Below are 15,794 nucleotides of genomic sequence, written 5' to 3' on the forward strand. Positions count from 1 at the left end.
TTTGGATTTGCTTAATTGAATTTCGGTGGAATTTAATATGTCTCGTGATGGATGGGTCTGCGATTGTTAAATTGAAACTTTTCAACGGAATAGAAATGTTTCTTCTTTTTCGTTTTCTGAAAAAGAATATGGACGCATTAAATTGAATTTTCATCTTTTGAAAAGTAAATTTTCAGTGACATGGATGTAAATGACTGGAATTTAAGAAAGTTAACTTAATTTGTAGAATCCTTTAGGCTACTTTTCGAACCTTACATAATTTACATAATTACATAATTTAGAATTCTAAGAGCTTGTTTATACCATTTATAACAAATATCTCACTTCGCTACGTAGCTGAATAATATTTTAGCTTCAAATGGACTATTAAAATTTTCTAGATTATCGTAAATATTCGAATCATCGAATGATAGAAATTTTTTAACAATGTAACCAACATTGATTTTAAAGGCAGACAGAAAAGATAGAGACAGAACAGCGTGTCAAGGTTTTAGAAGAAAGACTACTTTGTTAGAAAGAAACATCGAATAACAGGCAAAATAAAATATTGAAATTCGAAGAAAAAATGCTGACACGTCGTCTCGGTGCCATCTTTTCCTTTCATTCCATCGGAATGTCACGAACGATCGATAATTGATTATCGATCATTTGTGATGTTCGATCTAAAAAAAAAAAAAAAAAGTGAAATAGAATTAGCGTGGATAATTAGTGAAGTGAAAAGTGATCGAACGCGTAAGAAGTTTCTCATAAAATGGTCTCTGTATCGAAAATAATTTTTATTATCACACTTTAGTAAATGACATTTCCTTCAAATTGTCAATAATGTTCATTAATTTTTAACGATTGCCAATTTTTAAATCTCTAACAATTCTACTAATTATCGATACTAAATTTTGGAAATAACCTCGTTTGTGATATAACCTTTCTATCGAAATATCTTTTATATTTCTAAATTTTGAAAAGAAAAATCTGATACCCATTTCATAGAAGCTTCTTACGCCTCGACTTAAAGATTAAAATATAGTTTTAAATAGAAACAAAGGAGAAGGGGTAGGTAGTAGCTGGATACACAGAAAGAACACAAAAAACGGACAGGTTTATTTATCTTTTCCATTCATTGTTGCTTTTTTTTTTCTCTTGACAAATCGGCTATATTTTGTATATGTAAATTACCCGCTCGCTAGCAATCATATTCCCTCATCTGTGCTTGCTTTATCTTTATCGCGTTTAAACCTCTATCCCTTTTCATTATAAACTTTCCTTCCCTTAAATTCGACTCACTCGATTGCTCGTTTCATTTCGTTTTCTTTTTCTTTTTCTTTTCCTTTTTCTTTTTCCAAGACGAGAAAACCGTGATTGGATGGTGGGATGGGGGATGAAGATTAGAGAAATAAGAACTGAAACTCGCGTGTTACAAACGAGAACGGTGTGGAGAATCAAAAGAACGAAATTATAATTCGTATAATATAAAAATTAAAATTTTGTTTAATATTTATATTATATCGATAGGGATAGCGAGAAAGGAGAAAAAATGAAAGTTGTGATTTTTCTTTAAATTACAATCGATCATCGCGAGTATAGTAACAAGGAAAAGCAAAACGAACAAACAATGGAACACCGAAGTGGTCGTGAAAGAACCACCCCTTTGCCTTCTTCTCGTCGACCATTCACACCCTTTGCGCCCCTCCATTCCATTAATCGCTTTTTATATTTCGATACAAAAGTTCCCAGGGGTTTACAGAGAAGTATTCTTCGGAGGAATACCAGATTGAGGCCGCTGCGGAGTGGAACTGAATTTAGGGGTTGCAAAGGGTGAAAAAATTGCATTATATTTTGCGTGGAAATTATTTTTGCGCACTTCGAGGACAATGGTTTTCAAATTTTTCATATTTTTATGGGGCCTGCGTCCTTGAAACGGCTTCTTAATTAATATCGACTGGAATTTTAATTTTGAAATTACTGAAAATTCATTTTAAGAAAACATCGACAGTGTTGATGTCGAGGTTATCAATAATTCGTCAAAAAATCTTGTGAAATTCTTATTCTCGAAGTGGTGCTTATTCTTTGCTCTCGTTTTGCTTATTCTTTGATCAGTATCAACGGAAACTTAATTTTAATTCAATTAAGTTCCAATCGTTAAAAATTAATAACAAAATACTTCGGGGCCATTGGTTTGCAAATTGTTTTTAGTCCTCGAAGTATTGAAATTTTCGTCGACGGAAATTTAGGGGTGGTAACCATAGGCGATGATAATAGAGCGCTACTAGTAGTAATAGTAGATGGATAGATAAGTGGATAGCAAGATAAATAGTATAGTAGTAATAATAGTTGTAGTGATAGTTATAGTAATAGTGATAGTAACAGTAATAATCGAAACGATAAATACAGTCGTAATAGTAATAGTAGTGGTGGTAGTAGTAGTAATAGTAGTAGTAGTAGTAGTAGTAGTAGTAGTAGTAGTAGTAGTAGTAGTAGTAGTAGTAGTAGTAGTAGTAACAGTAGTAGTAGTAGTAGTAGTAGTAGTAGTAGTAGTAGTAGCAGTAGTAGTAGTAGTAATAATAGTAATAGTCATAGACGATAGATGCAACGGTAGTATGCAGTAGTATTCGACGCGATAGTTATAGATATAGGAGTAATAGTAGTAGCAGCAATAGCGATAGTATAGTAAACTATAAAGTGTTAGTAATAGTTATAGACGATAGATAGATATAGCGATGATATTGTTAGTAATAGTAATAGTCATAGATAATTGCAGCGGTAGTAGTAGCGATAGCGATAGATATAATAGATGTAGTGTTAGTAATAGTTATAGGTGATAGACGCAGTGACAGTAATAGTCGCGAACGATAGATACAGTGGTAGTAATAGATAGATACAGTATTAGTAATGATAGGTGTAGTAATAGTAATAGTCACAGACGACAGTTAATAGTAGTAACAGCAATAGCGACAGTAGTAGTAGTAGTTATAGTTTTAGTAATAGTAATAGCTGTGGATGATAGATATAGCAGTAGCAGTACCAGTACCAGTAATAGTAGTACCAGAGTAGTAGTACAGTACAGTATAGTAATAGTAATAGTAATAGTAATAGTAATAGTAATAGTATAGACGATATAGTAAGAGTAATAATGATAAGAGTAAGAAGTACAGTATAAAGGTATACGATACACGTATTAAGATAGTGAGAGAGAGAGGAGGACACAGAAAAATGAGAAAGTCAGAAAAAGAGAGTATAGTGTGACTACTAGAAAAGTTACAAGCCAGACAGTAAGAAACAACGAACAAATAAATCAGAAGTAGAAGAAGAAGAAGAAGGAGGAGGAGGAGGAGGAGGAGGAGGAGGAGGAGGAGGAGGAGGAGGAGGAGGAGAAGAAGAAGAAGAAGAAGTAGAAGAAGAGAAGAAGAAGTTGAAGAAGAGAAATAATTCGAAAGGGTGAGAGGGGGTGAGAGATCACACAGAGAAAATAATAAGAAGATGGTATGAGGGGGGGGGGGAATCGTAGCGCCGAAAAGAGTTAAGAAAAACAGGAAAGATGAAGTGTGTGATTGGCGAGCCTGACAACTAAAAAATTGAAGACCTTTTCCCTTCCTTCTTAATTTCGCTTTTATATCATTTCTTTCTGTTTTGTTTACGAAAAACTGAACCAATCGAAAAAACGCTCGATCTTACAAGAAAAAAAAATCGTTTCTTGCGTGTCCGTGTGTATACAGATTTCGTATGTGTTCGTACGTGTATATGTATACGTGTATCGCGTGTGTTCCTTAATGAACTCTTTATTTCCTTTCTCTTTTCTAATTCGCTTGCAGCTAAGTTTTACATAAATTCTAGCATTTTTCGTTCGCTCGTTTAAAAAACTAAGCTCGTGCGTCGCAATAGTCGATACAGCCTAAGAGTTATAGAATTAAAAATAATCAAGTAAAAAAAAAAAGAGAAAACAAAAAATAGTATGGTAGCTAATAGTAGTATAGTAGTGATATAGTAAATAGTAGTAGAGGGTACGAACTAGAGAATATCAATGACAATGTTAAAGAGTAATTAAATGGGTAATTAGCGCTAGGATTAATTATAATAATAGTGAATAGGTAATAATAATAGTAATCTTAATAAAAAACGAACGCCTAGCGATTAAAGAGAGATAGTTAATTAATTAATAGCGACGACGAAACTGTCGTATGCGTGTGTTGTCTCTGTTCGTATTCGTTTAGACGATTAAAAAAATAGGCTAAATAGGTTAATTAATCTTAAAAAAGAAACAAAAGAAGGTTGAACATCGGATGAATAAGAAAGAAAGAAAATTTATATATATATATATATATAATAAAATTGATATATATATATTTATAATGTATATGTTCAGAGGCGACGTGAACGCAACGCATCAGTAATACCGGAAATCAACGAATCTACAATATGCTTCTTCGGGCAAGTTGTAGGGAATCGCGAAACACGTGACCCGGAAGTGACCTTATTAATTTTCACTCAAGTGATCATTTCCTATTTTTTAAAAAAACTTTTCTGTTGAAGAACGATAGTCGTATTTTCGTTCGTCCCCGTCTGTGACGAACTTCCATTTTCTACTCTTGAATATTTCCACGTACAATTTTTCCACTTTATTTTTCAATTTATTTTTCGTTTTATTCATTTATGTAGAAAATATTCGACGAGTCTCGAGGGAGAAATACGTAGTTTCATTCAAAAGAAAAATTCGTCCGCAACTTTCGGGTTGCGTGAATCGCGAATATTTTTCGAGAATACTTTTGTACGGGGCGTAAATGTGCTTGTGTGTGTGCGGGGATGGCTCCGTTCGCTAATCGAGGTATAAAAATCCGTAAATAGTAAATAGTGTATAATAATAAATCGTGTCGTGCCGAAAGAAGACACGTGGAAGAGCGATCGTAAACGTGTCCCATACTTACTATCGGTTTTCTTTTCGGAGTCAACTCGATTCGTATGGTTGTGTGCGTCTCTGATTGGCCTCTGTGTGTATGTGTGTGTATGTGTGTGTATGTACGCGCGCGTGTGCCTATGGACGTGTATCGTGTGTTCAAATACGAAGAAACGTGAACGTGAACGCGAACGTGAACGTGCGAACGCAATTTCTGATAAATGCTTCGCGCAGATCGTCGATCGTCGTCGAGAAACATTTGTTAAAAATTCAACCATTTTACGTGATTTATTTAATTCTACTTTTGTTAATTCGATTTTTCTTTTTTTTTTTTTTTTTTTTTTTTGAGATTTTAATTTTTGGTATCTTCTTAGAGTTTCTAGATATCTTAATTTTTATTGTGTTGAATTTTTGGAAGTTTCTAAGTCTCGACAGTCTAAGTCTCGAATAGAAAATGATTGTCGTCAATTGTCTAACCTTCCTCGGGTTCTTTTTCCCAGGGTTTGCGAGCTTCGGAATTTGCAATTTGAGGCGGAAAGAGCATTGTGGAATTTCAAGATACTTAAAAATTTTTGTTGAGATGTCCATATAGAGAAAATACTAGACAGTACTAGATATCGAATATCAATACCAGTTGTAAATATTTAAAGTGCCTATACAACATCATTAAAATCAACAACAAAATCAACATCTTAAATATCAGAAAATAATATTTGCCCAGGACACTGAGTAACAGAAAACTCGTAACCTAATTTAATTTTCTTACTTGGAATAATTATTTAAAATTTGTATTTCCTTGACAAAGTAGCGTAAAAGGATCCACATTTCCAATTCCACTCACAAAATTGTCAATCTTTCGAATCTCGATCAAACAAACGTTCTACAGTCCGCTGTGCTACTTCCAAAACAGATGTCTAAAAAAATAGATATCACGATCCATAAAAAATCTACCTCTATCATGCAAGTCACACATGACACATTTAGAAGTTCGTTTGTTGAATAAAAACACAACTAAAAGACCCATCTTACTAGTTTCTCTTGATTACAGTTTCACGGATAGGATTCGACGACGATCGATCGACGAGAAAACGAGTTTTCTTGGCTGCCTCTGCCTTCGTCCCTGGACTGGGTATCGATCGCTAAATCTCCTGATCCAATTCTCCCTAATGAGAAAACTTACTACGAAACAGCTTAACCTTTAAAACACCCGCTCGGACAAATCACGAATAATCCACCGCGACATCTTACTATGTGTATATTCCCGTGTACAAAAAAGCAAAAATTGATTTGTCTTGCGAGCTGATTGTGACTTGCAACGCAATTCCTGGCCCACGATTCCGATTCCCTTGATCGTCTCTCTCGTGTACTTTTGTTAGTTTTCTAGCAGTCTTTCGAAAACAAATTTTTGCGCAATCTTAACTTCTTTTTCTATTGATTTTAATATATTGGAGAAGAAGTTAGGAGCTCTTCTGTCCTAGAATCCGGTTTCGAATAATTTTTATGTTGACCGAAATAAGACATTTCCCGTTTCATTTTTCTAGCTCATCTAAAAGAAATCTTTTCTTACCAACCTAAGTTCTAATAAAATTATCGATCTTTCGTTGTTTCTATCTATAACATATTCACATTTTCCATTTCGATTCTCAGTTAACGATTCCATAAAAGATCAGAAGAATTTCTAACAACACCAATACAAAGGAAGAAACTGAACACGCAACCAACCAAAAGAAAACGCAAAAAAGTGGCGCGACGAAAGAGAACTCCCACGGTCGTAATAGAAAGGCTAGAAGAGTGCTCGAGGAAAAAGAAGTAGAAGAGAATACTGGAAGAAATCCAGCGGATACTAGAAACAACAGTTGCTGAAAAACAGTAGCAGCTTTTACCGTTTCAGAAATTCCCTTATAATCATCCATGTATTTCCTTTCCATTCTTTTTCTTCTTTCTTTCATTTTTTTTTCCATTTTCTTTTTTTTTTTTTTTGTTTTAAATATTTGTTTCCTCCCCTCGAGAATTATCGATACAGAGAGTCGAGTGATTGTCGAGTTCAACTATACATTATAGTACTCGTTAAGATCTGGAGGCTTAATTAGAAAGGGGGAAGGGGTGGGGGGCTACTACACGAGTCTAACACGCTACATCGTGTGTACACTGTGTACGTATGTGTATGTTTATGCATGTATGCGTTTGCCTGTGTTTTTTTTCATCATTATACGTGTCTCACGATTTTTTGTTTCTTTTTAAATCATTTTTTTTTTTTATTATTTCTGTGTTTTCGTCCACTTAACAACTACCCTTAGATAATCCTAATGTTCTGTCTCGCGACTGAACGCTCCCCTTCTAGTCGGTAAAGAAGATCGTCAATATTATTTTTCCCTATATATATTCTTTCTTCTCTTTTGTTTCTGTTTGTTGCTGTTCGAAATTCGATTCGATGGGGTCGTCGAGAAACTCTTTCGTGTTAATTAATTAGGCTTAGTTTTCCAGCTTTCTCTTCCCAGCTCTCCTTTCGCAATTTTCTTTTTTTTTCGTTTTTCTTTTTTTTTTTTTAATATATATATCGCTTTTTTGGCAATCATATCGACGTCACAACGACTATAACGACCAGCTAACGACCGATAGAAGTCCGGCTTGATCGAGGCCCGTATGAGAGAAGCGACATTTCGCGTCGTCTCGTCTCGGAGCCTCCTAATGTCTATTACAGCGGCCGTAGAAGAGAAAAGCGGACAAAAAGATCGCAGAATCACTCAACAGGCACACCAGAACGTCTATCATCCTGATCGATTTCTCATCGAGGCGCCGCTATGCCATGAATAACAAAAAAGAGAAACGACAACAACTTTGGAGCGATCCCAAAGTACAACATTATTTTTCTACGAAAAAGCGCGAATTTTTTATTATAGATTTAACATTGATATGTCAGCGACTTTATAAGAATTTGAAAATTTACAAAGAATAAGGAGTACGAGAAAATTCAGATACTTTTGAATCGATCGTCGACCACGTGTGTCTCTTTTTAGCTGATAGCGTTCCTCTTTGATTGAATTCGTGTAACAGCCATCGCACATGGAGAAAAGCTTGCTCGAACATCGTGAGAAGCGTCCCTTCGCTATCTGTGTCTGTTCGTTGGAGATCCGAGCGAACAGCTGGCCCTGGTTCCCTTTTAGTTCTATCGTGAACGACGCCTAAGGCCCTCATTAGGCAAGCAAACTATCCTGAACTTTCAACGAGGATACACACGTAAATTCCTTCGTACGCGTCTTTCGGATATTCCCTGGATTAGTTCATTCGTTCGATTACATTCGCTCTGTCCCTTTTTCATATTTACTTTCGTTCCTTCTTTCTTTCGGTTTGTCGTGCTCAGATCTCATCGTGTCTCTAATATATATATATATTATATATATGTATATGTACCGCGTGTGTTACGACAGATTCGTAATAGATTAACTCTTCTCTGCTCAATTTATCCATTAAACCGTTAACGTCGATAATCCTAGTTCCTTATCAGTTATTAATAAAATATAGATTATTGGGATGCAGCTGCTGCGCACTTTTGGACACACTTGTTACATTGCGATATATCAAATATATATATATGTATTGTATAGGTTTCCATGTGTATTTGAACGTGTGGTTTGAGTACCGTTTGAACGTGTTTCAGAATACTTGAGTACCGTTTGAATGTTTTTGATCCGTATTTCAGGCTGTAAACCGTGTTTGAGGATGTTTGAACGTGCATGCACGGCGTGTATGCGTGCGATGGTTTGTCCGTGTTTCGTGTGAGGGTGTTCGCGATCCGTGTGGGTATACATACGTGCCTCTTCTTTAATTATTTATACTCCTAATAACCTCTGTAGGCTAAGCTTCGTCTACTGCGTGGCTCGAACCAGACCCCGAATTTCCTTGGTCCGAACAGGTTTTTCGTTTCAATCGGTTTTTTGTTTGTGTATTTAACGTTGGAAGTTTCGCTTCAAATTTTGAGCACCCTGGATCTCCTTCTTAACGACTAACTTGGCATTTCACATCCTCATTGCTGTTAACCTATTGGGGCTTTGGTGTTGGATGTTTGACCATCGTTTTTGCTAAAGTTTGAAAATGTTTATATTTAGACTCGTAGATGACGCCTAACATTTTCAATAATCACGTTTAAATTTTATTACAGGAATAAATTAATTGAACGAGCAGTTAGATTTTAGATTTAAATTATTAGTTATACTTGGATTTTATTTATTTCGTATTATTTCTTCTGTGGTATTATGTAAAATGAGTAACGTAGATACTTTGTCAAATCTTCAAACATGTTCTGTAAATTTACAATTCGACTGCAACTTATTCGAACCTAAAAGGAGGTACGACTTTTATTAATATTTCATACAACCTGTGCGATTCTATAATGATTGGATAAAAATATTCGATTTGTCAATGTTGCTACGATATACTAATCTGAAATAGTATACTAATATCATAATGTTATGTATTAAGAGTACGGTAACATTATACTGTAATAATAAAATATTATATTAATAACAGTATGCTAACTTAACAAATCTCACTGAACGATTAAATTTGTCATTTGTAATAGTACGAACAAAACCACTTGCATCTTTCCACAGAGATTATCAAATTCCACGGTTAAAAACAGTAGAAGGAGAGCGCAGGGTGTACAGCTAGCCGGGATCTCTTCAACCATTACGCAACCGTATCTAAACTTTCGTCCCGATCGAGATCTTCATCGAGATCTTCGTCTTATTTGGTCTCTTTCGTTTCTATCTCTCTGTTTCTCATTTTCTATTCATATAAAAATACGTCGTCTATATGAGGAAGTCGCGGGCGAACGCGCGTCGAATAATCTGTATACATAATATATTTGAACGACTCACGCAGAAATTTCGCAAACGAGCTTTGTCAATTTCTTTCTTATCAATTCTCCACAATATTTTGTTTGAACTTGGTCTGAAGAAATTTCGGAGCCTGAATATTTGCGACACCATGTAGCGAGTGCTGGCTATCCCAACCCTCACCTCGGCCCCCCTCAACCCAGCTAGTGATAATACTCCATGTCTGAACCCTCTACAGGGTGTGTTTGTTCCTCAAGGAAATCAATTAACCCTTTCAAACCCCCGCAAACTATGTCAAACACAGAAGTATTCAAAATTGAACAAATGCGTTTGAACTATCATTGCTTACACTATCATAATTCTAAAAACTTTTGAAAACAATGAAATATACTTTAAAATAAAATTTTCAGTCAATTTTTCAGGCTATTAAAAAGAAGAAAGACGAAATTGAGGAAAAGAGCTACACGACGTTGTGCTATACGATACGAACACCCTGTAGACATCCACAGAATTCATAACAATCTCTTAAAACTTTTACTACTGTCCTCTAAAACCGAAATCGAGCTTTCTTCCCCTCTGATTTCGGAGAAACCAGGCAAAAAAAAGAAAAACGAGGAAATCATCGTCATTGCGTGCTTTCAACGTCCGAAAGAATCAGTGAACGAGTTTTAACGATGATGGAGAAGCAGCATGTTTGGGTTTCACGCCGAAGGAGCTCGAACATCGTCAGAACGTGCTTCAAACATTGTCAAACGGGAACAAAATCCTTTAAACGAAGGAAGAAAACAGCAAACGTCCGAGAAAAAGTGATTCGAACTCGTTCAGCGTGGACCAACATGTATGAATGCATAGGATTCTGTAAATGTGTACGTGTGTGAGCGTGTTTGAACGGGAATGTGTTCAGAAATTCCTCGAGAACGCTAGTAAAATGAACGGAGAATGCAACGCTTGCGACGGAGCATGTTTTTATTTGCTTTTTCATATTTTTTTTTTTTTTTTTTTTTTGGAAAATTGCTCCGTCGCTGTAGCGATTCGTTTACACAGGCTTTTCAGGTACGCTTACAGACATTGTGCCGGGAATACTATTGTGCGCCAGGCCCTCGATCGATCATTTCGCGCGGGAACATCCGGAGGACCGACAGTTTTGTGCGCTTGCGACTGGACCAGCCGCGAATCGATTGAAAGAGCCTGTTTTTCTTTGTTTATAGATTTTTAATACTTGAATGAAACGATGAACACATGCTAAAACTGCGAGGCAACTCAAGAGCGAAGCTGACGCTCAGATATTGCAGATTGTCAAGGAAGAACATACATGAAAAATTTTGTTAACCGAAAATTTGATTTTATTGAAATAAAAGATCGGTATATTGTAGAGAATTAATGTGGATTATTTCTCTGTAACTTTAAATAATAAAATATTTCATTCTGAATATCGAATTTACATTTGTGAATGAATAGTGGAATGATTGACTTTTCCAAAATATTCTGTCAATTAATTAAAAATATTTACAAAATTATATTCTTTCGTATACTATACTGAATGCGGTCCAATTTTCTCTTATGTTACAAAAACTGAGGTTTCGTTATTAAAAGTTTAATACTACTTCATACCACAAAGAAAACATTTTTTGCAGTTCCCAGTAGTTTATAGTAAAAATTCCGAACCAATAATCTACACTAAAACATAAGAAGACTATATTTAATGTATTAAATAGATAATTAATTAATCCAATTATTATTATGTACGATTTATTTAATTCTAAAGAAAGAAAATATGGAATTCCTTAATTTTAGTCCCCTCCACAATAGTTTCCGTACCCTACTATGTGTTTCAAAAATATATTAATATATTTAAAATTACTTAAACCAACCCAAATAAAAATTTCAGATACTGTTCAAACTATATCATCAACGGTTTCCATATCTTACCAACCATTTCAAAAACTAATTTGGTGGAACCAGTAGATCCTTGAAATCAACCTAAATACAGGAAGCCGCTTAAAACAATTAACAAACATCCTCCTGAACGTCAGCATCGAGTCGAATACCAGAACCAAGCCCGTTCCGAGGAAGCCAAGAACCAGAAAAAAGAAAAGAACAAGATATGCCAACCAAACTCGCATAGAAATCTAAACTCTAGCATGTATTCGTGTACAGCCAGTGTGTCATCGACACGAAACGAGTTCAGACGCGTCCAGGATAGGATCTATAAATGCAGTCATCGGATTAAACAATGTAAATACATCAGAGATTCGAAAGACAGATCATAATAGATGCAAAGACTGGCCCCTTCGCTCATGCCGGCTACTCGCTACGTCTCTAACATGATTGGTCGAATTCTTCCCTCTCCACGAACCTCATCCAACGCCTTCCAATCACAATCGTCGTTACATCTTTCAAGAAAGTTCACTATCAATTCGCTAGAGATTCTCTTCAAAGGCGTAGGATCGACGTTCGATCGCGAGGAACATCAGCTGGCTCGTCGAGAGACCCATCCCCTAGAGTCAACAGCTAGCCTACTTTGGCACAAACAACACTGCCCGGGCCGGCACTCGCTTTGTAATATATATTTTTTTGTAGTTTTCTCGTTTTTTCATTATGCTTCGTCCGCCACACTCACTCCAGCCGCTTTTTGGATCAGTCACACTCGCGGAACAGGCTCTCTCACTCGCTCTCATCAGCCAGTAACACCACGTTCATCTCTCTTCTTACACACACACACAACGCACACGCACACGCACGCACATACACACACAATCTCTTTCTCTCTCTCTCTCTCTCTCGCTACCTTTCTACGGTTGATATATGTATATTAATAAGATTTAATTGACTCCAACAGAACGTCGGTTAGACAAAAATCGACGGGGCCTGGGAACGAGTTGCGACGCCCCTGGATCAAAGCCAAGATGGCGCTGTCCGTTTCCAAACAGCCAGTGGCGTCGCAACCATTTTCCTCGTCCTGGCCCAACCTTTTATCACGACTCTACGACACTACTGATAATCTTCGCTTCTTGACACGAGGATTCGATCTCGCTAATATCGCGCGCCACTCTCTGATCCTCTCTTTTGTGTAGTGTATATCTGTGTATAATTTGTGTATATAAGTCGTGGCAAATTTCATCGTCAGGACTCATAGTTCTCTCTCCCCTTTCGAGCCTCCCTCCTCGTGATACCTCTACGATATTAATTTTTTACGCTCTGCGGACTATAGGCTACTTAGGTGTGTACCATTATAGCGTTTCTATGTTTCTGTCTGTTCATGTGTATGTTCGTGTGTGTGTGTGTGTGTGTAGAAGTGTTTCTCTTATAATCTTATTATCTTACACGACACTAGCGCATCTTAACAACACAACAGACCAGCCCTACGAAAAAAGATGCCCCTCTCTCTGAGTGCTCTCTGGTCAGATCGGTTCGTTCTACGTCGCCTGCGGGCGCGTTTCTTCAAGAAAAAAAAAAGGAATGCTCGGTGATCAGGAACTAATCGTCGACCGGACCTAAACACGAGCCTGAACCACGCGACGAGCTCGCTCTACTTATCACTCTGTAATCTGTTTTCTTTTTTTTTTTTTTTTTTGTTCATTTTGTTTATATATTTTTATCCCTTAAACGGAGTCAAAGAATCGCGATTCGTCGCGCGATGGAACCGCTCTCTGCCGGAGCAATTCCGAACCAGCGAAAATATACCAGCTCGCGAAACACATGCGCGTGCCTCTCTAATTAGCGATATGTTCAACGGTCCTTTATTCACCTCGTCAATGATACTTAACGACGGCGTGTTTTGTCTCCTCCTCAGCCTTACTTATACGATTAAGAATCTACGCAATCCTAAGCACCTATCAGCTAAGAAAACCTGCATCTGAATGTCTCTGCGTTTTTCTGTGTTACCTATATGTGTATTGTTCGTGTACGTGTATGTATGCGTATGTTTATGTGTCTTTATGTGTTTATGCGTGTGATTAATACTTATTATATATAATATATATCGTGTGTTGAACATACAAATTATAAAAATACCACCTGCAACGACAGTGCGCCGCTCCGCCACGTGTAGGCAGTCGCGTCGCGAGCCAGCCGCATTGTACGGAAACGTGCACACGCCCGAATCCAGCTCTCTCTCTCTGGATACTTTGAATACTGAAAGGGATTTTCTTTCTATTTTTTTTAGAAAAGTCAGAACAAAACAAAAGGGGGATGGTGTGTCGTGTCTGGACCACGAGGACGGCGACACGTGGCGGAGGAGACATCGAGAAATAATCGTCCCCTGTCCCTAAATCGATCCGACAATAATCGGCTCGCGTGTTTGGATCGGCCCCGGGGCAGAGGGCGCGAGTGTAGCACCTCGCGAAAGCTGCAAAGGGTCCCGTGACAATTAGCCTTAAACGACTAATCTGGCTTGGTACGCGCGCTACTTTCAAAGTCGATCTCCCTCGTTCTCGCTTCGATCGTACTCCATTTCCTTTATTTTTTTTCTTTTTTTTTTTTTTGGCTTTTCAATTTTCATTTGATCGGATCCTTCATCGACGAAGCTTTTTAGTTATTTTGTTTCAGCGCGTTCGAGACAGATTCTCGCGACGGTTAAAAGGTAGATGTGATATAATATTTATATATATATATCTATATATATTGAACGTAATTTTTTTCTCTTCTGTCAGCACACACACACGCGGATCCTGCGTGCATGCGTGTGGTTATTTGCGGGTCATATAACGCGCGAGGCTCGCCGCCAGAGCGCGTCACCCTTGTAAAATATATCATATATATATAGATTTATGTGTATATAGAATATACCTTAATGCTCGAAAAATTGTTCTTAACTCTGTACAAGAACCCAATCGGCCCTTTTTCTTACTTCTCACCGAGCCCCTCCGTTTCCCTTTTTTCTTTTTCGTTAAAAACCTAGTCTCTCCCTCCTCCCTTCGTGAATAACATACACCTATCACGCAAAACACACGCTTCCTGTGTCTCTCCTCTCTCTTTTTCTCTCAATATAAGATCGATCCTGGCTTTCTCCTTCTCTCTGGCCTCGTGAAAGCCAGAAGTGTATGATTACTTTCTTAATATTTTCTCTTTCAAACACAACCCTCCCTTTCGCTGTTTCGCAGCCCTAATCCTTTTTTATCTTCGTGTATTTACTTTTTTATTTTGTATCTTTTTTAATTTAATCCATGAGTGTGTGTATGTGTGTGTTGGGGTGTGTGTGCCTGTGTGTATGTGTATGCATGTATGGAGATAACAAATCGTGTCTATCTGTACGCTGTTCAAAAATGGTCTTAGAGACGGTCTGTCAAGAAAAATAGAAATGCACAGCACACGATCGTTAGGTCGTGCGCGTTTTGTATGTCCGCTTCGCAGAGGAAGCTTCGTTCCTTCGTTTCCCAGGTAAGATCCAGAGGTCGGCCAGCCAATGGCGTCGCGGTAATGGGACCAGCGACTGACCGCACACTCAGCGAGGATCATCGTCATCGTCGCTTGTTATCATCATCAGTCGTACACTGAGCCGGGTATCCAAAAGGGGACTAGGGCGTAGGGCTGGTACCACTGCCGGTTGCATATTTGTGACTCTTGTTAGATGTTGCTCTTGGAAAATGACACTCTCAGGTGGTTGGATTCGCTCAGCTGGTAGTTGTGCATTTTCTGGAAAAAAGAAAAAAAGGAAACGGAACAGTTTGGATTAGCATGATTTTTGAATAAAACAGGTTAACACGTTTAATACCGCGTGGACTATCAGTGGTCCACGGTGGTCTTTTCATTTAGACTGTATAGTTTGTGTAAGAGAAAAGTCGATCATGAAATGCTTCAGAATATAATCAGTCGATGTATAATTGTCATGTATTATGCAATTATAATACTACTCACGGTCCATACGATTTGAACGAAGAGTCAAAACGAAAATGGTTCGTTTACCATTTAACGTGTTAAGTAGACCATTTGAAGAGACGCGTAAAGGTAATATCGAACAGCTTCAGGTGATAATATTCTTAATATTCAACGTAATAATATTATCAGCAAAGCTGAAGGTACTAGTAACGTCATATTTAACAATAAATAACTGATTGACTTCGATGAAGAGACGC

At 37.3% G+C, this 15,794-nt stretch overlaps 1 protein-coding gene across 14 annotated transcripts in view; it reads right to left on the reverse strand.

Moving 5' to 3' along the window:
• Window positions 1-1,076: 1,076 nt before the first annotated feature.
• The window catches only part of Heph (polypyrimidine tract-binding protein 1 heph), a 432,396-nt gene continuing 417,678 nt past the window's right edge, over window positions 1,077-15,794 (reverse strand). For all 14 annotated transcript variants that reach the window (XM_072018577.1, XM_072018572.1, XM_072018582.1 and 11 more), the window contains one exon: window positions 1,077-15,354. In XM_072018577.1, the coding sequence (XP_071874678.1) occupies window positions 15,286-15,354 (69 nt within the window). In that variant the 3' untranslated portion in view covers window positions 1,077-15,285. The remainder of the gene's footprint in view (window positions 15,355-15,794) is intronic.

The sequence above is a fragment of the Bombus fervidus genome, chromosome 15 (assembly GCF_041682495.2).
Source record: "Bombus fervidus isolate BK054 chromosome 15, iyBomFerv1, whole genome shotgun sequence".
Taxonomy (NCBI): domain Eukaryota; kingdom Metazoa; phylum Arthropoda; class Insecta; order Hymenoptera; family Apidae; genus Bombus; species Bombus fervidus.